General features: G+C 38.5%; 2 protein-coding genes across 3 annotated transcripts; both read right to left on the bottom strand.

The window, feature by feature from the left end:
* Positions 1-6,383: 6,383 nt before the first annotated feature.
* LOC111782909 lies at positions 6,384-13,052 on the bottom strand. 2 transcript variants are annotated; one of them, XM_023663750.1, is made up of 5 exons: positions 12,895-13,052; positions 12,571-12,700; positions 11,473-11,597; positions 7,849-8,316; positions 6,384-6,737 (listed from the first exon to the last, which is right to left on the bottom strand). In XM_023663750.1, the coding sequence occupies exons 2-5, from the start codon at positions 12,634-12,636 to the stop codon at positions 6,500-6,502; spliced, it is 897 nt and encodes a 298-aa protein (XP_023519518.1). In that variant the 5' UTR covers positions 12,637-12,700; positions 12,895-13,052; the 3' UTR covers positions 6,384-6,499. The 2 variants fall into 2 exon arrangements, with proteins under 2 accessions (XP_023519518.1, XP_023519519.1); XM_023663751.1 differs by lacking the exons at positions 11,473-11,597; positions 12,571-12,700; positions 12,895-13,052 and adding an exon at positions 8,504-8,713.
* A 942-nt stretch (positions 13,053-13,994) lies between these two features.
* Positions 13,995-23,021, bottom strand: LOC111782910 (neutral ceramidase 2-like). The gene is made up of 11 exons (XM_023663752.1): positions 22,852-23,021; positions 21,024-21,418; positions 19,707-19,915; positions 18,728-19,072; positions 17,827-18,033; positions 17,734-17,791; positions 17,194-17,464; positions 16,995-17,101; positions 16,201-16,283; positions 15,227-15,396; positions 13,995-14,657 (listed from the first exon to the last, which is right to left on the bottom strand). Exons 2-11 carry the CDS (start codon positions 21,365-21,367, stop codon positions 14,109-14,111), a joined length of 2,343 nt encoding a protein of 780 aa, XP_023519520.1. The 5' UTR covers positions 21,368-21,418; positions 22,852-23,021; the 3' UTR covers positions 13,995-14,108.
* Positions 23,022-26,305: the final 3,284 nt, after the last annotated feature.

A 26,305-nucleotide genomic window follows, 5' to 3' on the forward strand; every position in this document is an offset into this window, starting at 1 on the left:
CAAACTCACTTCGAATGAACTGCCAATGGAAAATTTCAAGATCGTAGCTCAATCTTCTGATGGATTCGATGAATCAGATCAGTAGTTGACAGAGAAGGCAAAACCCCGCTGCTAAATCCCTGGGACGGTGCAATGGGAAGAATTTTACCTAACTGATACTTATTTGTAGCCTTGTCGAGCCCTTCGGTTTTCGATGCATCTAAACTGAAAACCCGATTCTTGGCGGGTTAGGTTCAACCGAACCAGCTTGGGTAACGGTTCAAACGGGTCAATCCAGTTTGAACCAATTTGACTGGTTGTAATCCAACGTCTACCAAGAATAAAACAAATTATTTATATGAGTCCCTAAACTTTAAAAAAATACGATTTATTATCGGTTTGATACGGTCTGAACGGGTCAATCCGGTTTGAACCAATTTGACTTATTTTCTTTAGATTTTGAGCGAAAAGTCTCCTAAGTCGGTTCATAAAATGGTTCGATCAAAGATAAATACAAGAATTTTACAAATCGGAGTTGTAACCCAGACGACAGTTAAGTGAGAATAAAACAAAATATTTATTTAAGTCTCTAAACTTTTTAAAAAATACCATCATTTTAGTGTTAAAATGGTTGAAATTCATAAGAGCTGAGGGTATGAAATAAAATAATTTAAAAAAAAAAAAAAAAAAAAAAAAAAAAAAGACAAAGGCATCAGGTCAAATCTATGAAGAAGGTAGAAACACACATAAAATCTTTCACCATCTTCTTTTCTATATATCTCTCATTTCCTATTTTCATTAAAAATTGTGAATTGAACTGGAATTTTGCACTCCAGTACTATCCTACCAGGGGCGAACTAGAATACAGCTATATTCCAGCCGTATGCTCGGTGTCACAATCACATTTTTGCTGGCAACAGATTTGGTGATTGTGTGGTACTAACTTTCAGCACTGAGTGAGCCAAACCTACTTAGGATCGCGTCACCTATGGACGGGCAATGTATGCTCAAGTCTTTGGTCCCGTTTTGAGAAGAAGGTTTTAGAAAGTGAGGGTAGAGAGATTTTGTAGGAGAGTTTGAAAGGAAGATTGAAAACAATGTTATACAACTACAAGCAAAAGACAACACAACGGCTTAAATAACATATAACTTTTCGGGTAGGGAGAATTTGACAACTAGTCGCATCCCCGATAGTATATTTTGAGGTGATTCAGGTCTAGTAGGACTAGATGTGATTTCGCCGAACAGTCATACAAAATCTAGGTGGGAGGAGTTGACGACGGATCGAATCTCCCTATAAGTATATTTTGGGATATTTCATGTCTATCAGGCAGTCATACATTTAAAAAAGACAATAAGGAAACTATACATCATGAAAGCAGTAAGGTGATACAAGGCAAGGGTTTTGGCATGCCATGAGCATGCGGCCATGGACAACACGCCTTGGACAAGCATGACCGTAACACCCAGGACCTGAAGACTGAATTGAATGCGGTATGGTTACGATTTTTTCTTGTTCCCGCCCGAACTGTGCACTCCCCTAGTGTGTGAGCTCAAGTATTGGGATTGATTCACAAGATTTAAATGTTAGCTGGGGTGATGATACTTTAAGAGTTAGCTTTAGATCTCCTAAGTTAAGATTGGTGCAAATTTAATCATGTCAATCTTCTCTTCTTACTATGATCATTTCTCGAGGTGCCCAATGAAATGAGGTGCCCAATGAAAGTAGGCGTTGTAGTGTATCTCTAAATTCAAATCCTTACCGTGTAAGAGAGTTGTACTCAATTCACCCCACAAGTGCAATTGATAGGAAGGTATGCTCTAAAGGCTATTTACTTAAAGCTTAACACTTCAACTATGGCTCTCGACCTAGATAACGTCCTAGACATAGGAGAGATTGGTGCAAGAGGGAATGCCTAGACGACGTTTTTCTTCTTGAGCAGCGGTAAGTAGATCTAGGGGTCCTTCCACCCCTTGCCCCGGAATAAGGGTACTGATGGTTTTGTATACTTTTAAATGACTTGTTACATCATCTCATAGTCTAAGAGTGACATTTTGTGGGTACAACATCCCTCATCGGTAAGATAATCGAGTTAATATTAGAATCCAGACAACAAGTAATATTTTGAAGTAATTTAACTCTCTAAAGTGCAAGAGATCGGTTTCCATTTTTAGTGTTTTTAATGATTAGATTTGTTCTTGTTTGGTTTTTCTTCTTTATACATGTCCAATTTATGCATTCACGAGGAATATAGTCTATGGCTCTATGTGAAATGTGATCCTTCTAAGAACATAAGTTGGATCCATGTAGCTTTGCTAGAACCCCACCCATCTTGGTACTTGATTTATGGATCGTGACTATTTAGTTCATAACTCAAACAAGATGTATAAGGTGACTATCTTGTTCTTACTATGGATACTAGCATCTCAATATTGATGTGACGTGCGTATTAGATAAACATTAGTTTGATTTGACGATAGCAAAATAGTTGGAAGTGACCACGCATTAGCATTAGAGATACTGATGAGAAGGGTTTTGATGGAACATGACAGGTGATCCTGCAAGAGAGGTTTTGAAAGATGCGTGTCAGAACTTCATGGTGGTCTGCCACCATGTGAGGAACACATTCGACAAGGTTGTGCTTGATTTCAAACCCACCAATCCTGTGGGGAACATTAATATCAATTAGAATGGGACCCTTTTTCTCTTTCAGCTTGTAACTTTCTTTCTTAGTCTCATCTATATTGCAGTTTACAGGTCATTGTTGGTTAGCTAATGAGATTCTACATCGGTTGGAGAGGGGAACGAACCATTTCTTATAAGAGCGTGAAAACCTCTTCCTAGTAAACGCGTTTTAAAACCGTGAGGCTGAAGGCGATACGTAATGGGATTGCAGACAATATTTGCTAGCGGTGGGTCTGAGCTGTTACAAATGGGATTAGAGTTAGACATTGGGCGATATGCCAACGAGGACACTAGGCCTTCAAAGGGTAGGTTGTGAGATCCCACATTGGTTGGAGAGGGGAAGGAACATTCCTTATAAAGGTGTGGAAATAGTAGACGCGTTTTAAAACCATGAGGTTTACATCAGTTGGAGAGGGGAACGGACCATTTCTTATAAGAGCGTGAAAACCTCTTCCTAGTAAACGCGTTTTAAAACCGTGAGGCTGAAGGCGATACGTAATGGGATTGCAGACAATATTTGCTAGCGGTGGGTCTGAGCTGTTACAAATGGGATTAGAGTTAGACATTGGGCGATATGCCAACGAGGACACTAGGCCTTCAAAGGGTAGGTTGTGAGATCCCACATTGGTTGGAGAGGGGAAGGAACATTCCTTATAAAGGTGTGGAAATAGTAGACGCGTTTTAAAACCATGAGGTTTACATCAGTTGGAGAGGGGAACGGACCATTTCTTATAAGAGCGTGAAAACCTCTTCCTAGTAAACGCGTTTTAAAACCGTGAGGCTGAAGGCGATACGTAATGGGATTGCAGACAATATTTGCTAGCGGTGGGTCTGAGCTGTTACAAATGGGATTAGAGTTAGACATTGGGCGATATGCCAACGAGGACACTAGGCCTTCAAAGGGTAGGTTGTGAGATCCCACATTGGTTGGAGAGGGGAAGGAACATTCCTTATAAAGGTGTGGAAATAGTAGACGCGTTTTAAAACCATGAGGTTTACATCAGTTGGAGAGGGGAACGGACCATTTCTTATAAGAGCGTGAAAACCTCTTCCTAGTAAACGCGTTTTAAAACCGTGAGGCTGAAGGCGATACGTAATGGGATTGCAGACAATATTTGCTAGCGGTGGGTCTGAGCTGTTACAAATGGGATTAGAGTTAGACATTGGGCGATATGCCAACGAGGACACTAGGCCTTCAAAGGGTAGGTTGTGAGATCCCACATTGGTTGGAGAGGGGAAGGAACATTCCTTATAAAGGTGTGGAAATAGTAGACGCGTTTTAAAACCATGAGGTTTACATCAGTTGGAGAGGGGAACGGACCATTTCTTATAAGAGCGTGAAAACCTCTTCCTAGTAAACGCGTTTTAAAACCGTGAGGCTGAAGGCGATACGTAATGGGATTGCAGACAATATTTGCTAGCGGTGGGTCTGAGCTGTTACAAATGGGATTAGAGTTAGACATTGGGCGATATGCCAACGAGGACACTAGGCCTTCAAAGGGTAGGTTGTGAGATCCCACATTGGTTGGAGAGGGGAAGGAACATTCCTTATAAAGGTGTGGAAATAGTAGACGCGTTTTAAAACCATGAGGTTTACATCAGTTGGAGAGGGGAACGGACCATTTCTTATAAGAGCGTGAAAACCTCTTCCTAGTAAACGCGTTTTAAAACCGTGAGGCTGAAGGCGATACGTAATGGGATTGCAGACAATATTTGCTAGCGGTGGGTCTGAGCTGTTACAAATGGGATTAGAGTTAGACATTGGGCGATATGCCAACGAGGACACTAGGCCTTCAAAGGGTAGGTTGTGAGATCCCACATTGGTTGGAGAGGGGAAGGAACATTCCTTATAAAGGTGTGGAAATAGTAGACGCGTTTTAAAACCATGAGGTTTACATCAGTTGGAGAGGGGAACGGACCATTTCTTATAAGAGCGTGAAAACCTCTTCCTAGTAAACGCGTTTTAAAACCGTGAGGCTGAAGGCGATACGTAATGGGATTGCAGACAATATTTGCTAGCGGTGGGTCTGAGCTGTTACAAATGGGATTAGAGTTAGACATTGGGCGATATGCCAACGAGGACACTAGGCCTTCAAAGGGTAGGTTGTGAGATCCCACATTGGTTGGAGAGGGGAAGGAACATTCCTTATAAAGGTGTGGAAATAGTAGACGCGTTTTAAAACCATGAGGTTTACATCAGTTGGAGAGGGGAACGGACCATTTCTTATAAGAGCGTGAAAACCTCTTCCTAGTAAACGCGTTTTAAAACCGTGAGGCTGAAGGCGATACGTAATGGGATTGCAGACAATATTTGCTAGCGGTGGGTCTGAGCTGTTACAAATGGGATTAGAGTTAGACATTGGGCGATATGCCAACGAGGACACTAGGCCTTCAAAGGGTAGGTTGTGAGATCCCACATTGGTTGGAGAGGGGAAGGAACATTCCTTATAAAGGTGTGGAAATAGTAGACGCGTTTTAAAACCATGAGGTTTACATCAGTTGGAGAGGGGAACGGACCATTTCTTATAAGAGCGTGAAAACCTCTTCCTAGTAAACGCGTTTTAAAACCGTGAGGCTGAAGGCGATACGTAATGGGATTGCAGACAATATTTGCTAGCGGTGGGTCTGAGCTGTTACAAATGGGATTAGAGTTAGACATTGGGCGATATGCCAACGAGGACACTAGGCCTTCAAAGGGTAGGTTGTGAGATCCCACATTGGTTGGAGAGGGGAAGGAACATTCCTTATAAAGGTGTGGAAATAGTAGACGCGTTTTAAAACCATGAGGTTTACATCAGTTGGAGAGGGGAACGGACCATTTCTTATAAGAGCGTGAAAACCTCTTCCTAGTAAACGCGTTTTAAAACCGTGAGGCTGAAGGCGATACGTAATGGGATTGCAGACAATATTTGCTAGCGGTGGGTCTGAGCTGTTACAAATGGGATTAGAGTTAGACATTGGGCGATATGCCAACGAGGACACTAGGCCTTCAAAGGGTAGGTTGTGAGATCCCACATTGGTTGGAGAGGGGAAGGAACATTCCTTATAAAGGTGTGGAAATAGTAGACGCGTTTTAAAACCGTGAGGTTTACATCAGTTGGAGAGGGGAACGGACCATTTCTTATAAGAGCGTGAAAACCTCTTCCTAGTAAACGCGTTTTAAAACCGTGAGGCTGAAGGCGATACGTAATGGGATTGCAGACAATATTTGCTAGCGGTGGGTCTGAGCTGTTACAAATGGGATTAGAGTTAGACATTGGGCGATGTGCCAACGAGGACACTAGGCCTTCAAAGGGTAGGTTGTGAGATCCCACATTGGTTGGAGAGGGGAAGGAACATTCCTTATAAAGGTGTGGAAATAGTAGACGCGTTTTAAAACCGTGAGGTTACGACGATACGCTGGCAAGAGTGAACAATATCTATTAATGATGGGTTTGGACTGTTACAAATAGCTTCTAGAATAGATTCATTTCGTTGAATTTTGCTTAACTTTTACTGTTGAGATGCCTATGCAAGGATTTCACGTTAATTATTGTATAATCCGTGAGAAAATTAAAAGAAACATGTATGATCGGATTTGATTGGATGTTTATATGAGAAATCTCTCGATCTTTTTGAATTTTTGAATTTTCGACTTTTTGATCGAATCCTCTTCAGTGAATCCTCTGTTCTTGTGGAGTTGCCTGTTTATTCAATCACCAAAACCACAACAAAGGAATGCCTCTAATGAAACCAACCTCATCAAAATTAACTAAACAAAGTGTAATTATATGTACAAAGGCCTACAGAACTTGGAATTCCCCCAGTTTTCTTCTACTGGCGATCTTCCTAAGCCTATGACATTAACTTGAAGTGAAAAAGCCAGGACATTGCAAATGCAAGGAGCATGCAAGCAAGCAGGAAGTTCATAATGCGTCGACCATGAAAGATCGTTCGAGTCTCGACGAGAGTTAGGGGTGCTGTCATAGCTGAGGATGCTACTGCAGCAGCAGCAGCAGCAGCCGCATTGCTCGGTTCATTTATTTGTTGACTTGCAACATTTTGTGCAGTTGCTCCACATATCTCACAAATTCTGCAAGAAACATATCATATTGCTTGTCGAGTTAATACTCATAACGATAACGTTAATACTCACATTTTGTGCAGTTTTTAAAACGCATTTATTAGGGAGGGGTTTCTACACCCTTATAAGAAATGTTTCGTTCACCTCTCCAATCAATATAAGATCTCACAATCCACCCCCTTGTGAACTCAACATCTTCGCTGACACATTGCTCGGTGTCTAGCTCTGATACAAGTTGTAACAGCCTAAGCTCATCGCTTGTAGTATTATCCTCTTTGGCCCGTTATGTTGTCAGTCTCACAGTTTTAAAACACGTATGTTATGGAGAGGTTTCCACACCCTTATAAGGAATGTTTCGTTCCCTTCTCCAACTGATGTGAGATCTCACAATCCACCCCCTTTGGGAGCCAGCGTCCTTGCTGGCACACTGCTCGGTGTCTAGCTCTAATACCATTTGTAACACCCTAAGCTCACCACTAGTAGATTTTGTCCGTTTTGGCTCGTTACGCATTGCCGTAAGCCTCCACAGTTTTAAAACACGTCTATTAGAGAGAGGTTTCCACACCCTTATAAAGAATGCTTCGTTCCCCGTTCCCTGTTCCCCTCTCCAACCGATGTAGGATTTCACACTGAAAGTACCCTATCTAGAGTGTTAAACAATCTGATTCATTCAAGATATACAGAAAAGATAATTCTATACTCAAGAACAGTCATGCTCAAACATACAAGGAGCCACTTCAGTTTTTACCTTGTTTATGTCTGAAGAACACCTTGCATACTCATGAGACAATAGTGAAGCTTTACACACAGAATCTAGTTGATTAAAGGTTTCAAAACAAGAATTCGAAGAATCCAATCAAATTGAGCTGAATACTTCAGTAAGAACTATGAAGAACACCAAATACTGTCTGCAGAAGATCTGAATGAATTTACTGAATTCAACATAGAGATTAACTATTTGGGGAAGATTCATGGCAGAAAACTCAGAGAGAAGCAGAGGATCCAACAAATTAGCTAAGATTTTCGATAAATTTCCATCTAAACTGCTAGCAAGAGGCAAAACTTAAACAAAACCATTGATGATCAAAAGATTAAGAACAAATGAGAGTTTATTACTTACGTATTTCCTTTGATTTTGAACCAAGTCTCAGCACAATGCTTGTGAGCGGTACCCAAATCACCACGACAGCAACAACCAAGCAGAATCGGAGTATCATTATGATCTCTTCCGCCGCCGCTTTCCAGTTCCAAGTGACAAATTCTGCAATCCCTTTCGATCTTCCCCAAATGCACCTTCACCTCCAAATCCCCACTCTCCAAATCCACCTCCGACGAGCTTCCCGAGATGAAACCACCCGTCTCAGCGTCCGGAACGCCCTCAATCTCGCCGGAAAACAGGCCGTCGCCATGAGATCCCCAAGCCGTGGAGTCGAAAACCGAGTGCCACGACTGGTCATCGGAATCATCAAGAACCGACAGGTCACTGCTGCTACTGCTGCTACCAGCTGCTGAACGAGCATCGCGATAAGGCAGGGAACTCGGATCTGCAAGGATCGGGTCACCACGAGGAGCTAGAACTGCGGACATCCTGAGAAACCCAGATGGGGAAATCGCATTCGACTAAAGAAAGCCAAAAGATATGTATTAACACAAACAGTAGCAAGATGAACAGACCCATTTTCCCCCCCTTCCTTTTTACTCTAATCATGAACAGTTTCCATAAACATTTCAAAACGTACAATTAGAACACGAAATCAAAAATTAGGAAAACTTACCACAAAGAAGAACACGAAATTTTCATAACACCCAGGAAATCAAACGCTCAGCCAGCTTCAAAGATTAATCAAGAGAGAGAGAGAGAGAGAGAGAGAGAGGAAACGTGGGGTCATGGGGTTTTGTTTGTTTGTTGATCAGTGATTCTCTATCTCTATCAAAGAAAATATGAATAGGGACATACACTGAAACTCTTTTTCGGCGTGTCAGTTGCGATTGCTGTTATTCAAAGAGAAAAGAAAATTAAATTTTTTTGAAAAAAAGAAACGTTATGAACACTGATTATTGAAGGAGGTACCCTGTGGGGAGTGACAGAATTTGCAGCCTTTTCCGATTAATTCTAATTCTTTAAATTTTTATAATATCTATAAACCATAAATTTTTTTAAAAATTTAATCGCATAGTGAAAAATTGAAAATATTAAAACTAAATAACTAAATTACCCAAATTTTTTTTATAATAGACACTAAAATGTTACAAATTTTAAAATAAAAAATTAAATTATTACGTAAAATTGAAAATATAAGAGCTAAATTGTTAATTATACGGGTTGATAGGTTTTTCAACCTCTAAGTTTTATTTATTTGTATTAAAAAAATTAAAATTTCATGCATTAAATTCATAAAATCTATATAATAAGACCAATACAACACATTCATCACGTGAGACACAAAGTCATACCTCAACCATACCATAGATAACGCTATTTAGATCAAATATGACCTTCCTTATTTTTCTTTTCTATTTCAAAACATTCGATAAAAATTATTTCTCTACGACAACTACACCTTGACAATCAAATATAGCAACATACTATACTATATATATCAATCAATGGGCACTAGGGCAGAGGGTCCCAAATACAAGTTGTTTTGAGTGCACCTAAGAATGAGGACAAATGTGTATTCAACATGGAATCAAAACCTATTGAGAATCTATTGAGATTCAATCATCTCACTTTGTGGGTGTGCCTAAACTATATATATATATATACTATATATATATATATATATATATATATATATATATTAACACATCACATCATATTAAAATGAAGTTATCATAGGCGATTTCAACAAGTGTTGGGAAATCTTTTTTGCATCATGTAGTACGAGGAACAATTTAGGGTGTTTGGGAGAAGTTAGTGCTACTTTAGCGTGGAGCTGCCGAAAGCAACTCAACAGCTCTGAGACTGATTAAAAGAAAGGGCTAAATAGTGGATAACAAAGGCAATTTTGCTATCAAAGAAAAAGCAATATTTGTGAAGCCCCATGTGCCTCTAAGAACAAAGACAGACAACATCCTCTTCAAAGTTTGAACAAAAGGTCCTTCACATTCATATGAATTTGATTTTATTTCATCCAAAGGTTTTTTCTTATCGATGAAGATGTTATCATTTATGTGAGATTTAAGAGTATGAAAACGAAGCAATCTTTATAAGGGTATGGAAACCTCTTCCTACCGGACGCGTTTAAAATCGCGAGGCTGACAACGAAAGCAACTCAGCAAGGACATTGAGCCCCCAAGGGGTGGACTGTGAGAGCCCACGTTGGTTGGAGAGGGAAACAAAACATTTCTTATAAGAGTGTGGAAATCTCTAGGCCCTCAAGAGGGTGGATTGTGAGATTCCACGTCAGTTGGAGACGAGAACGAAACATTTCTTATAATGGTATGTAAACTCCTGGGCTCTCAAGGGGGTGGATTGTGAGATCTCACGTTAGTTGGAGAGGAGAATAAAACATTTCTTATAATGGTATGGAAACTTCTGGGCTCTCAAGGGAATGTATTGTGAGATCTCACGTCAGTTGGAGAGGGAAATAAAACATTCCTTACAAAAGTGTAGAAACCTCTCCCTAATAGAGGTGTTTTAAAATTGTGAGGCCGACAGTGATACATAACAAATCATCCGAAAAAGGTACCTTCAGCTTCAAATCCTTGAACCAAATCCAAAAAGTAGGGATTCAAGATTGCCACTTAAGTAAATGAGAGTGAATGAAGTTATGGTTAGTTTTCACAAGAATCTGCTCAAGAAAGTAAATTTGGCTGTAAAGTGGGTTGGAATAGAAGCACACAGTGAATCTTTAGCCCGAAGCAGTATAGGTTGGAAAGAGTGCCAACAAGAATCAACCCAAAAGTAGCAAAATATTATGTTCCTAAAATAAAGGGAAGGTATCACCAAAAGAGTTGAAAGTAGACCTTCAAACCTTATCTTGTAAAGGTGCATCCTATCAATTAGCTCAAAGGGTCAAATATGTCCGAATAAACAGTTCGCACACCACTTTCCCCTTTTTTTTTGTCGGGCAAGCCTTCTCTGGTAGCTCCTTATGCTTAGATACCCATTAGAATTAGTAACCGTCACGGCAGCATTATGTAAAACATAATGATACTTCACCTGCCTAGTGGTGTACACGGCCGTACCCTCGTGATGGAATAGGAGTATCCCCGATGCATGAGTACAAATAATGCATGAGATCCTAATATTTTTCCATTTTCAACATTATTAAATATAACCCCGTTATCGTTTCTCATTTATATTATATCATTTCTCATTTTTTCAGTCCTCATATCATACATAATTCTAACGAAGTTATATTTCATGTCATTTATCGTGGTTTTATGTTATTCATATCATATACAATCTAGGAGATGCTTCTAACATAACATTTCATCATATACATATCATAACATACCATATTGCATCACAATATATCATATCATAAATATGTCAATTTATCACATATCTTGTACCATTACTTATTTCATATCATTTTTATATCATGTCCCAACAGGTGCATTATGCCAATCTAATTGGGTTATCCTAGACTCTCAGTGCACCTACTACCAATAACTTGAAGAAAAACGTTTTTTGTTGTGTAAGGTTTTAAATCACACGGAAAGAAAAACAATCTTAGAAACCCTTTTTAACATTTAGATTTGGAAATCAAAAAGAGCAAATAAGAAAAGGGGATACCTGTGTGTTACAGCAGCGCCTACATCATGTCTTTCGCATTCCACCTTCTTTTTCGGTTCAGCTCGAACACGGTCAAAACACCATATCCTTGTTTTCAAAAAAATTTCTCGAGAGTAGGCCAAAAACTGTTAACCATCAAAGCATATGAAAAATGCTAAATGATATAATGGATGTCCTAAGTTTCAAGAATCCAATCACGACTGAGAAACAAGCCAGATATGTGTCATATTTGAGCTTTCACGACTCAAGTTTAATGCTAGCAGATATTGTCATATTTGAGCTTTCACTCAAGGTTTTTAAAACGAGGTTTCTACACCTTTATAAAGAATATTTCGTTCAGCTCTCCAACAAATGTGAGATCTCATAGTTCACCCCTTTTGGGGTCCAGCGTTGACACACTGCCTCGTGTCCAACCCCTTTGAGGATCAGCCTCCTCGCTGGCACATCAACCAGCGTCTAGTTCTATAATACCATTTGCAACCGCCCCAAACCTAGTAATATAGCCAAAAACATCTCCAATTATATAAAAAGAAAGATTATAATCTTCATAAGGATACTAATGGTTAAAGGCTAGTCACAATGCTCTGGCATCTCCTTTCATTAAAATCAAGGAAAATAAATCATGAATGTCTCCAGGCATGATACTATTCCAACCAAAACTGTCCAAGACAAACTACCATTATCGTTGAGCAAAATTTCAAGAGCGGAGAGCCGGATAGATGGCAACGAGTTTCTGACTCAAATCAGTATACATTAAGAGTTGTCCTTTGATATTGAGAAGAGAATCGACACTCCAATCTTATGCGTTTAATCAATAATCATCGGACGAGTCCGATTCAGGGTAATTTTACTATTGTTCTTCTACTAAGAACCAAGGGTATGTATAATGTTCAACTCAGAGTTGATTATCCAAATGAATTCAGATTACTAAAAACAACATAAACAAAAACTTAGTTCAGAGAACCTTACGGGTAGCCTAGACTTCAAATTTCACGATAAAATTAGGTTAATTCAATTCCAGAACAATTTGATGCCATGCTTTAACGATAATTATGTTTCTTAGCAGACAAATTAATTTGAATTTCCAGGGAACCTTACATGCCTGTAGAATTGATGCAGACGAATAATACAAGTCCGCTTCAGCAGTCGAACTTCCTCGACCATCAAGAACTTATCGGGCTTCAACCTTCATGATGACTGAAGGAACGAATTTCCTTACATGATTCAACTGCTTGATTAAAGAACAACAGAAACAGATAAGCGATTAGATGGAAAAGATATAACAAATTTCAAACAATTACAATTGATCAACTAAAAGTAATTGAAATCATGGTTCCAAGATCCCTAGTCACATCGCGAAGCATTTGGAAACCGCAATCATGAATTCGACGTCAAGACGAAGTAAGTAAATAGATGTTATACCGGCATTTTCTAAAATTTTGGCCCTAGCAGCAGCATCCATCGCATCCGCGATTTTGCAGAAGAGCTTGCGCTTTGTATTCATGCTTCTTGTTCATCTCAAAATCATGGAGAAAATACAGAGATTTCGCCTTCAAAGCACAAAGTGTACTCTCTCTGAAAACTAGCACATCACGCTAACTTGCTACCATTGGACATCGATCGATGCGACCTTCTGTATACTACAGAGACCTCCATGATATCGCCCACTGCACACAGCCACTCCGCTTTAATGATTCCGCAGTCTATAGATATATATAGTCGTTGGGAAAAATTCTGACCGTTGAGGACGTTTCATATATACAACTTTTACGTGTTTTATTCAAAATTTTGTTTTTAATAATGTAAAGTCATAAAATATTTATTTATTTATTTTTAAACGTTTAATTAAGTTTTATAAATGGTTAGAAATAATTTTAAAAATATAATTATAATTATTTTATAAAGCAAAAATATATACTTTAAAAATTACAATAAATTTAGTTAAGTCCGTTTAAAATAATACTTTTTTGAACGTCTCTATTTTAATATTGAATGAGTTTTTGAGCTTTGAAAATTATCAATAAATTCCTATAAATTTTAGATTTTGTGCCTAATAAATTTCTAAATTTTTTATTTTGGGTCTAAAAAAATGTTAATATTTCGTGAATTTATTAAAAATGGTTAATATTTAGTTTTAAAATACCTTTAATTTTAAGGGTTTAAAAAAATACCTTTTAAGTTTTCTAAAATTTTATTAGTACCCTAAATTAAAAAAAAAAAAAAAAACTTCAAAAATATTTTTGAAATTTGAATTTTTTAAAGAAATTGAATGCTCATGAAACTTTTTAACATTTAAGGGTGTTTTATATATATATATATTTATTTATTTATTTATTTATTAACTTCAAAGATATTATTTGAAAATATTGAAAATTTATGGATATTTTTTAAATAAATATCAAAATTTAAGAGTATTATCCTTAATTAATGTTTTAAAAATAAAATATTTTTTGAAAAATGAATAACCAATCATATTTAATTTCTAGTCTTATAAAAATTTATAACAGCTTTTAAAATCTAACTTCCAAATAACCCTGTGATTCAAAGTTCTAGCAAATAAACTTTTACTCTTGAATAATTTAGGCAACAGATAATCAACATCCCTCCCTACCAGCATACATATTATTCATAAACTCTCATGCTACAACAAATGCACTCGACGATCCCGTGAAATGTCGAATCGATCTTAAGAGATTTTTGGCTGCCCCAAAATGCCTGATTCTGTACACACCCGACACTGCGGTCTGCGGTATTCGCCATTCTATGGTTGCGAGACTTTGAGGACTAAGTCGAGAAGGTCTCGACCACTTAAAGCGTAAGCAGAAGTCGTCGTCGTCGTAACTTGGAACCCAAGTATCCTTCTTTTGGAGGATTTCAACAAGAGCAAATGTACCTTCGGTCATCAGATCGTTTCGAGGGCATCCCGACCAGAAGGTTACTGTCACCAGGTCACCTCTCTTGAAGATGGAGTTAAGGGGAACATCGGATTTCACGTCCCCGAAACTCACTCCAAACGGGGTCGCATCCATGACAACCGGTGTGAGCAGGCTTATTTGCTTAGCAAGGAGATCAGGGGGCTGTGGCCCTGGCTCAACAGGCCTGCCATCAATGAGGGATTGAGCAAGCTTCCTGAACTCTTGTATGTAGGCATCCAATGTATGTGGACCGTATAATGTGGAGGCACCCTGACAACCAATCAAGATCTTATTTTAGTGCATTTAACTCCAAAAAGTTAAAAAAAAAAAAGGTGCGGAAATCTCTAGAAGATGCATTTTAAAATATTAAGGGAAGATTCGTAAGGAAAAACCTAAAAAGGACAATATTTATTAGGAGTGGGCTTGAGCCGTTACAAATGGTATCAAAGCCAGACACCGGTGTGCCAGTGAGGACGCTACGCCCCGAAGAGGGGTAGATTGTGAGATCCCACATCGGTTGGAGAGGGGAACGAAACATTCTTTATAGTGAAAAAATCTTCTTTATAAAGGTGTGAAAGCCTCTCCCTAGCAGACACGTTTTAAAACTTTGAGGGGAAGTCCGGAAGGGAAAGCTCAAAGAGGACAACATCGGTTAGCGCTGGGCTTGGGCCGTTACATTGTAATTCTTGAATATGTATTTTAACATGTCGAGATGGACATCCATTAAAGTCATATACATAGCTATAGTTGGTATCCTATGAGATAGTCGGGAAGAACGAAAAAATTATTACTTTTAAAAGTTTAGAGACGAAAAATAAAACATTAGTATAGATGCTAACCTCGTATCTTTGCATCTCATATTCTTCAAAGGTGGTGACGTACTGAGAATAGGTATTAGTCAGGCCAGCTATGACAACATGAACATTACCATTGAACTCTCTCTTGCCTCCAGTAGTTAACACCGTTTTTACAGCATCCCGAAGCCGTCTCCCAGCCATTGTTGTGAATTCTATTAAACATTTTTAAGAAGTTAAGTAAAAATAGTTAAATACCGAGAGTGTAGCTCAAGCCCACCGCTAGCAGATATTGTTCTCTTTGGGCTTTTCCTTTAAGGCTTCTCCTTAAGGTTTTTAAAACGTCTTCTAGGGAGAGGTTTCCACGCCCTTATAAAGAATGTTACATTCCCTCTCCAACCAATATGGGATCTCACAATCCACCCCCCTTCGGTGTTACAAATGGTATCAGAGCCAAACACCTTATGGTGTGTTAGCGAGGACACTGGGCCCCGATGGAGGGCGAATTGTGAGATCCCACGTTGATTGGAGAGGGGAACGAGTGCCAAGGACGACGCTCGACCTCGAATGGGGTGAATTGTGAAATCCTACATCGATTGGAAAGGGGAACGAAGCATTCTTTATAAGGGTATGGAAACCTCTTTTTAGAAGACCGTTTTAAAAACTTCAAGGAAAAGTCTAAAAAGACAATATTTACTAATCACCTAGATAAAGAAGCATTTAAATAAAAGACATTTAAAGACACTATTAACAGTGTAGAAGTAAAATCTAGCATGATTTGTCATTAAGCATTTCTTAAAACGAATTATAATAAGAGGTTTAAATGATAACTTCCCACTGAGTTTCTTATATCGAAGCCCCACCTGTCTCCAACTGAGGTCAGATCAAAGGCTAAATGGGCCTAGTAATCATGGTTACGTCTAAGACTTAAGAGTCAGTGCCCACTAAATTACACTAAGTGGATTAGTCTTTTCATTATAAAATGAAGTGAACTTAAAGATGAGTAATTGTTACTATACCTCCAGGTACACCAAGAATGACAAGCTGCCCAATGCGGAGAATTTGAATTGGAAGTATTGAGGGCTGAAAAGTTATTTGAGAAAGAAAATTGTAAGTAAAATGTAAGGGTCCATTACAAGAAAATTGTAATATGCAGGGTTAGTGTTTGTTGAGGATTATTGGGAGACTCTAGAGGAGTCCGACATCGGCTAATTAAGGGATTCATCATGGGTTTATAAGTAAAGAATACATTTCCATTGGCATGAGACCTTTTGGTGAAACCAAAAGCAAAGCCACGAGAGCTTATGCTCAAAGTGGACATATCATACCACTCTGGGGTCCGTAGTTCCTAACATAGTATCAGAGTCATACCCTTAACTTAGCCATGTCAATAGAATCCTCAAATATCGAACAAAAAAGTTGTGAGCTCAAAGATGTAGTCAAAAGTGACTCAAGTGTCGAACAAAGGGTGTATTTTGTTTAAAGGCTCTAAAGAAGGAGTCGAGTCTCGATTATGGGAAGGTTGTTCGAGGGCTCCATAAGCCTCAGAGGAGGCTCTATAGTGTACTTTATTTGAGGGGAGGATTGTTGGGAGAGGAGTCCCACATCGGCTAATTAAGGAGTTAATCATGGGTTTATAAGTAATGAATACATCTTCATTGGTACGAGGCCTTTTGGGTAAGCCCAAAGCAAAGAAAGCGACGAGAGCTCATGCTAAAAGTGGACAATATCCTACCATTGTGAAGAGTCGTTATTCCTAAAAAAAAAAAAAAAAAAAAAAAAAAAAAAAAAAAAAAAAAAAAAAAAAAAAAAANTCATTTCGCCAGTGTCAAGCAGAATGGGCTTGGGACTTTGACAAGCAATTTGTTTGCTGCCTGGTGTTTTAAGTAAATTCCGTACCAACTTCCAAAAAGCATTGCCCTCGAATGATTAGAAAAGGCAAAAAAAAATGAAATATCAGGATATTTGTGTGAAGAACTGCTTTCCAAAATATATGAATAAATCATAGAAACCTTGTCATCTCCTTGCTTAAAATCAAATGCTCCAGGTCCATCAGTTGTCCCAGCTGCAAATGCAAACCCCATAGCTGCAGGACAAGTTTTTACGACCTCGGTAGCTCCTCCCGGTTTAGTAACAGACACTTCGAGCTGGGAAAAGTCTACGTAAGAGTGACGATAATCCACCGTTCCCTTGAGCTGTTCCGACGCTTTACTGAACAAATCCACGGCTTTTCTGAATTGCCTCTCACCGATAATACGTGTACTTTCGAACTCATCAGGGTAGCTGCAAGTTAAAGTACATGACAACGGTTGAGGATTGTTGGGAGGGAATCCCACATTGGCTAATTTAGGGAATGGTCATAAGTTTATAGGTAAGAAATACATCTCCATTGGAACGAGGCCTTTTGGGAAGCCTAAAGTAAAGCCACGAGAGCTTATGCTCAAAGTGGACAAATATCATACCATTGTGGAGAGTCGTGATTCTTAACAACTTGGTTCACAAATGAATCATGAAAAGGGAAAATAAATGTTCGATGGTAGAGAGAAATGTACCCCGGTCCACGTCCATAACATAACTCGTTCTTTCCACCGCACGTACTGTGATTAAAGTNTCGTTCTTTCCACCGCACGTACTGTGATTAAAGTCACATGGCAGTCCAGTGTCTATGCAGAATGCCCCAAGAGTATTTGGGCTAACATCACCACAGTTTGATTGACAAAAGGCAGATACAAACTGAGGCCTATCTGCCTGCCTTAGAACATTTCTAACACGCCTTGAAACGCTTAGAATCCTGGTTGCTGGTCTACCAGGTCGTGACTGAAAAGAGGCAGCACGTTCCAACAACTCCTGCTCTGAAAACGGAATAAAATCGGTAAATCTACAAGTTTGGTCCTTAAACTTTGAAGGTTATGTCTAATAAACTCGTGGAGTTTATAAACAAACTAACAGGTCTCTAAACTTACGAGTTATGTCTAATAGGTCTCTAAAATATAAAAACTGTCCAACACGTCTATGCAGCTTTGTATCCAATAGATCCTTCAATTTTAAAAAGTGTCTCATAATGTAACAGTCTAAGCCCACCGCTAACAGATATTGTCTTCTTTGTACTTTATCTTCCGGGCTTTCCCCTCAAGGTTTTTAAAACGCGTCTGCTAGGGAGAGGTTTCCACACCCTTATAAACAATGTTTCGTCCCCCTCTACAACCAATGTGGGATCTCACAATCCGCCTCTTTCGAGGTCTAGCGTCTAGGGAGAGGCTTCCACACTTTTATAAAAAATGTTTCGTTCCCCTCTCCAACCGATGTGGGATCTCACAATCCACCTCCCTTCGAGACCAGCATCCTCGTTGGCACTCGTTCCTCCCTCCAATCGAGGTGGGAATAAGTCAAAAATCTATTGAAAGTGTAGGTACCTTATTAGATAAAATTGAAGTTTCAAAGACTCATTAGAAACTTTTAAAGTAACCTACTAAATACAATTTCAAGAGTTTATAAACGAAACTCGTTAAAGTTCAAGAATCAATCTTCGAGAGTTTAGCAACTTACCATCTTTATATGCTTCAGGAATAATGTTTGAGACTCTGCGTGGAATACTATCAGCTTCAGATTTACCAGTTTGCAAGGTTCCAATACCCTTCTGCACAAACCAATCTTCCATAAATCTTGCAGCAGCGCCCTTGTTATCGCCACTAATTAGCGAGTTCGTACGACTCATAGACGTTCCATGAGTCGCAAACCAATTGAAGCTACCCACAGGACCCCATTGATCATCTATGAACTTCAAAAGTGTCATCTCTTTGTCAACATCATATTCGTATCTGCCACGCTCCGAGGCAGGATTATTTAGGTAAGCACTCGGGCTGCGGTTCACGCCAGCATCAATGAGTTCTCCTGTAAGAATATTAATCCCATTCCAAAAGGTTAAAGATTTAAATAACAAGTTTCTAAGTATTCCAAAAGGTTGTGATCATACAAGTGATGAGTTATAAACTAAATAAACCTTTTTATTCAAAATGCAAATTCTTTTAGGATCACAAAGAGATATAGAATCTATCTTTAGCAGGAAATTAACTAGCGTTTGAATACTTTATTGCACGCATTAGTGTGAGATCCCACGTCAGTTGGGGAGGAGAACGAAACATTCTATTAACGGTGTTTTAAAAATATTGAGGGAAAGCCCAAAAGGGAAAGTCCAAAGAAAACAATATCTATTAACGGTGGACTTGGGCTGTTACAAATAGTATTAGAGCCAGACACTAGCAATGTGACAGAGAGAAGGCTGAACCCCGAAGGGGGTGCATACTAGGCGGTGTGTCAACGAGGACACTGGACTCCAAAAGGGGTGGATTTTGAGATCCCACATCGGTTGGGGAAGAGAATGAAGCATTCTTTATAAGGGTATGTAAACTTCTCCCTAGCAGATGCGTTTTAAAAATCTTGAAGGGAAGTTCGAAAGGGAAAGCCTAAATAGAACAATAACTGTTAGCGGTAAATTTTATGCACCAAAAGAAAGTGATGAGCTTACCCTTGTTTACTAAGATTGATCCTGGCAAGAGATTTTCGTGAGCTTGTATGATGCTCTTCTCGATACCGTCCACAAGGACGTCGAACGACTGGCGCACGAATCCAAGAGATGTCACAATGTACACAACATACTGGAGATACCCACCTGGGCCAGCATGAGTATGGATTCCACTAATAGCAACATTCTCTTCAGTGTATAAGTCCCCAAACCTACAAACATTAGGATGAATAGTTTAGTCAAAATTCTTCAAGGTTTACATTTTTTAGATAATTTGGCTCCCCTTTTGTCAAAACCTTTTGCCTACATAGAAACTTATGCATCCTAACGAAAAACGCTCGGTAACAACGTACAAACGGAGTTAGAACTTAGAACTCAAGAAACGTGTTCGGCAGCACGATGAAGGGGAAGAAACACTACCTTGCCTTCAGTCTCTCAAGCACCTTAATTGTCACAATCTGTGAGGCCATACAAGCATCAAGATTTACAAAAACGACCCGCTTTCCTTGAGGCTCCGCAACGATGAATGCACGAGCTCGTAATCTAAAGTGAACTCCAGATGCTATTTGTTCCGTGTTTGCATATCCCATCATGTTGACATCTGCTGCTGGTCCAGTGATGTCATGGCTTCCAAGACCAATTAGATACTTGGATTCTGATAGCACTCTTCTATTACTTTGTAGAATCACTAACATATAAACACACAACCAGATAGATCCCAATGATCTTCGAACGGTACGATCGAACAGAGAAGATAGCCCCATCGAACTCTACCAAATCGATCGATCTGCCCTTAATCCGTTATTTTGATCATCCTTCACAACATGTATATTACAGGTCATTTCATAAACATAACTCAAAATCTCAGCCACAATAAGCCACCTTCAACTAATGAAAAAAACAATTTGTTTACTAAGATTGATCCTGGCAAGAGATTTTCGTGAGCTTGTATGATGCTCTTCTCGATACCGTCCACAAGGACGTCGAACGACTGGCGCACGAATCCAAGAGATGTCACAATGTACACAACATACTGGAGATACCCACCTGGGCCAGCATGAGTATGGATTCCACTAATAGCAACATTCTCTTCAGTGTATAAGTCCCCAAACCTACAAACATTAGGATGAATAGTTTAGTCAAAATTCTTCAAGGTTTACATTTTTTAGATAATTTGGCTCCCCTTTTGTCAAAACCTTTTGCCTACATAGAAACTTATGCATCCTAACGAAAAACGCTCGGTAACAACGTACAAACGGAGTTAGAACTTAGAACTCAAGAAACGTGTTCGGCAGCACGATGAAGGGGAAGAAACACTACCTTGCCTTCAGTCTCTCAAGCACCTTAATTGTCACAATCTGTGAGGCCATACAAGCATCAAGATTTACAAAAACGACCCGCTTTCCTTGAGGCTCCGCAACGATGAATGCACGAGCTCGTAATCTAAAGTGAACTCCAGATGCTATTTGTTCCGTGTTTGCATATCCCATCATGTTGACATCTGCTGCTGGTCCAGTGATGTCATGGCTTCCAAGACCAATTAGATACTTGGATTCTGATAGCACTCTTCTATTACTTTGTAGAATCACTAACATATAAACACACAACCAGATAGATCCCAATGATCTTCGAACGGTACGATCGAACAGAGAAGATAGCCCCATCGAACTCTACCAAATCGATCGATCTGCCCTTAATCCGTTATTTTGATCATCCTTCACAACATGTATATTACAGGTCATTTCATAAACATAACTCAAAATCTCAGCCACAATAAGCCACCTTCAACTAATGAAAAAAACAAAACTTTTGAAGAGAAATATAAAGTGGCAGAAAGAGAAAGGCAAACAATATAAAGCACATATATGCATGCGGTTGAAATGTTTGTCTGCTATGTTCATTCCTTAACGTATTAAAGTACTATGCACATTTCCTTGTACGTTTACAACTCTTTACCTCTTAAAGAGCCATCAAGCAGCCATGGAAAGTGTATACAATATAGACCATAACTGTAACAGAACAACCCCACCGCTAACAGGTATTGTACGTTTTGGCCCATTACGTATCGTTTTCAGCCTCACGGTTTTTAAAACGCATCTATTAGGGAAAGGTTTCCACACCCTTATAAGAAATGCTTCGTTCCCCTCTCCAATAGATGTGGGATCTCACAATCCACCCCCCTTGGGGTCCAGCGTCCTCGCTGGTACACCACTCAGGGTCGGGCTCTAATGCCATTTGTAACAGCCTAAACCCATCGCTAACAGATATTGCCTGCTTTGGCCCACTACGTATCGTCGTTAGCCTCACGGTTTTTAAACATGTCTATTAGGGAGAGGTTTCCACACCCTTATAAGAAATGCTTTGTTCCCCTCTCCAATCGATGTGGGATCTCAAAATCCACCCCCTTGGAGGGCTAGCGTCCTCGCTGGTATACCACTCAGTGTCTGGCTCTAATGCCATTTTATAATAGTCCAAACCCACCGCTAACAGATATTGTCTGCTTTGGCCCGCTACATATCGTCGTCAACCTCACGGTTTTTAAAACACATCTATTAGTGAGAGATTTACACACCCTTGTAAGAAATGCTTTGTTCCTCTCTCCAACCGATGTGGATCTCACAATCCACCTCCCTTAGGAGCCAGCGTCCTCGCTGGTACACCACTCGGTGCCTGGCTCTAATACCATTTGTAACAGCCTAAGCCTACTGCTAACAGATATTGTCCAGTTTGGCCCGTTATGTATCGTCGTTAGCCTCACAATTTCTAAAATGCGTCTATCAGGGAGAGGGTTCCACGACCATATAAGAAATGGTACGAGGGATCTCACAATATCACAAAGACATAAGCGAACACCTCAAAATAAAACATGAAATCAAGAAATGGGTACCATTTCTGATCTAAAACAACAATAGTATTTGCAACAAACCCACACATTCAAAACCTAAAACGAACAATCACACCATTTCAAACTTCACCAAGTCTCTTCAACGCCATTACTCCAGAGCTTATCATTGAAGAAGCCCCTATCCACTCCAATCGGCAATGGATCGGCATACCGAACTTAGATTCAATGAGAAACAAGAAATCGCAACAAAACTCCAAATCAAACCTAGAAACTAAGATCGAATGAGAGCAGTAATTACAGTACCTCAAGCTAATCGGATGAAGAAGAAAGTTCTCAAATCCCACGAAGAATCAAATCGATGAAACTGGGAGTGTTCCTTGCAGAATGATGAAGATGGATAGAACACACGCGAAGCTTATAAGTGGAGTGGGAATGAAGGAAGAAGAAGCGAAAAGCAAGCACACGATGAACTCAATGGTGAGTGTGAAAGATTAATCAATAAGTAAGAAGAAAAATTGCAGAAGAATCAGAGAGGGACCCACGGGAGGTTTCACATTGAACAACTAAGCTGACAGTTAATGGGGTCTGTACAGGATTACGATCGACGCATTGGGCCTAAGTTGTTCGTTGGAAATGCAATTAATAAAAAGTAACGAAAAAGGAAGAAATTCAACAACTTTCTTCAGCATTCAAACTTACCAAGACTATCTGATTTGTATTTTTGGGAGTGAGAATTTCCCGCAAAAAATTGGGAGAAGAATTTTCCTCATTCTCACCTACGCCCGTTACAGGTGTTTTAGGCCTAGCTTAGTTCAAATCCCACCCTCTATTTATTTATTTTTATACATTAATTAAATTTTGGGACTCAATTTTAAAAATTATTTCCCAAATAGTTAAAAAAATATAATTGAATCAGAAAACACGACAACAAAAGTGTGAACTCATGGGACAGAAATGTCAACAAAATTATCATCTGGGGCTCATCATGATAAGCATTTACATTCCTACATTCATTCATGGATATATTTATTAAATATTTGAAATAATTAATGTTTGTCTTTTAATTAATATTTGTATTTAATAATTGCTACGCACTATAAACAAGTATAAAACAATATTTTAAGATAATATAAAATATTAACCTAATTGCGTTAGTTAATTTTTATTAGTCTAAATAATATATTGATGTTCAATAATTAATTAGGTAAAAGTATCATTAGAAATACAAAACTTTAATACGACCAATTTTTATTTATTTATTTATTTTTTTAAATACCTTGACAGTTCTTATATCTTCCTTTCCAATAAAACTAGGACTACAATACATTACGAAAAATTTTATCCAATAAATAACCTAATTTCAAAATATCAAAAAATAACTTGTAAGCATAACGATGTAGAACATCAGTGACCAGTCCCTCACGGTGGCAGAGGGCATTACCATCTCCTTCTTTCTTTACTCTTTAAACCCAACCAGTTTTCAAATCTGCCCCTTCTCCCTAAGCGCCCCATTCATTGGGTGACAAACTGCTAATCGAATTGACGATATATGCAGTTTGATTGGCACGGTTATAACAGGGGGGTGGTTTGGCTCAGTTTTTCATTTCCTCAAATAAATAAAAGGTTTGGCTTTGATTTTGCCCAGAAACCGAGCTAAACCAATCACCAAGAAACTCAGACCCCTCACACAAAAGAAGTTTGCTAAAGCCAAGGAAATAAATAGCATGAAGCTCAGGAAATATAATAAAAATGTAACGATTTAAGGCTCAAACAAAATATCAATTGTAGATTCACTCGGAGCTGCAATCAGCAAGCTGAATCATGATGATGAAAAAGGCTCATAAATATTTAAGAAAGTAAAGAAATAAGAACTTCCCTACGGAGAAGAAACATTGCTAATATTATCATGGTGTAAGGGTGTCCAAAAACGAAGTTCCACAGATGAAATTTTTTATTTAAAAAAGATCATTAACATTCCTCCACTGTTAAAAAACGCGCACTGAGGGCACCTCTTTAACATTCTTATGATATCCTCCTAAAAGAAAAAGCTCCTAGATGCTAAAGCCCACATAACGTTTCTGTAATATTTTCTGCAATATATACTAGACAGCTAAAAATAAAAAAGAAAATAAAAATAAAAAATTAACTAATTCAGACAACAGAAATAAGAACACTGCAACTCACTCGTTATCGAACTAAACTTCCATCTTGGGGCCTCTACAAAAGCCAACAAAACATTATGATTTCAATTTTACTAAATATGGTTCAATTTTACTCATTATGGTTCCAATGCCAATGTAAGTAGGCATAACATCCATACATACTAGATATGCTCAATGTCAATCTCGTCCATCATTGATGCCTGTTTACAGTTGTTAGGCCAATAAGCTATATTAGATCTTCAGAAACTATGTTTGCAATGGAGATAGGCCTTTCGAGGGTGTTAGAGGAGAAGCTAGTTAAGCCGTTAAATAATTTAAAAAACCAAGGATGCAAATAAATGCATGGCAGGCAGGGTCCCACTCTCATTCCACTTCTTGTGGGTGATATGCTAGGGTAGACTGATTTTATTTTATTTTTATAAGAGAATTTTATTGATGATTAAAATTTACAAAAGAGATGTCACAATTTACAATGAGGGAGGTATAACTATACAAAGTAAAATATTAAACATTTTACACCAAGATATAGCTCTGTAAACAACATTGTTGAAGAGTATTATGTAATTCTGTGTCTTTTTCGTGAATATTCTTTAATTTCTTTCTTTCAACAGATTTCAAAAAAAAATCATGATGAGATTTTTATATAGTAGGACTTCTACATTCTTGAAAGGGTGGTATGTTAAGTACATGTCCCATAGATCCTTTACCTAGGTAAACTGTTTGAATAAGTCAATGAGGGCAGTTGGGAAGGTTTAGTTATTAGAAACTTTGGAAGAGGTTTATAATTGTTTTTTCTTTTTTTGTTTTTAGTTCTAACATCTGGAAATGGAATTCAAATCTCTAACCTGAGCAATGCTCAGACTGGCTTGAGTTACATTGTTTCCATCCAACATGCAAATCTTACCTTACTCAAAATGTTCAGGATACCCAAAATCTGCCTATAGATAAATAGAGGAAGGCAAGCAAAGGACTTCTTTCTGAAAACCAACGGAGGAAAAGAGATGTGCAAGCTTGAGAGTTAAAAAGATACTTTTTCTAGAAGTCTAAACTTGATATTATGCAAAGCTTTTCTGGCATATTCCCAACCTATCTCATCTAATTTCCCATGCCTGAGCTATTAGTTAAAGATTCACGTGTGATCAGGCCTATAGAAAATGGAGGTCTGCAAGAATTGTGCATTTGAACAAAAGGAANTCCCAACCTATCTCATCTAATTTCCCATGCCTGAGCTATCAGTTAAAGATTCACGTGTGATCAGGCCTATAGAAAATGGAGGTCTGCAAGAATTGTGCATTTGAACAAAAGGAATGAAGACCTTATATCAAAATGGGTCAGATAATTCAAAGAAAAAAAATTTCTGATAAGTTACCGCAATGATAAAAAAAGAATAATCCCTCATACAAAGAAATATACATGATAGAATATTTTTGCCCAAACACAACAAAAAAGCAAACTGGAAGAAAAGAATGAAGGAAAGTGTACTATTTAATTGGTGATCTAAATCAGGTATTTGGAAACCAGGGATTCAATGGAAAATAGAGTTTGTATTCCATGTTTTCACTCATTATGAATGTATTTGGTCGCAGATTCAGAAT

Source organism: Cucurbita pepo, chromosome LG20 (genome assembly GCF_002806865.2).
Source record: "Cucurbita pepo subsp. pepo cultivar mu-cu-16 chromosome LG20, ASM280686v2, whole genome shotgun sequence".
NCBI classification, from domain to species: Eukaryota; Viridiplantae; Streptophyta; class Magnoliopsida; order Cucurbitales; family Cucurbitaceae; genus Cucurbita; species Cucurbita pepo.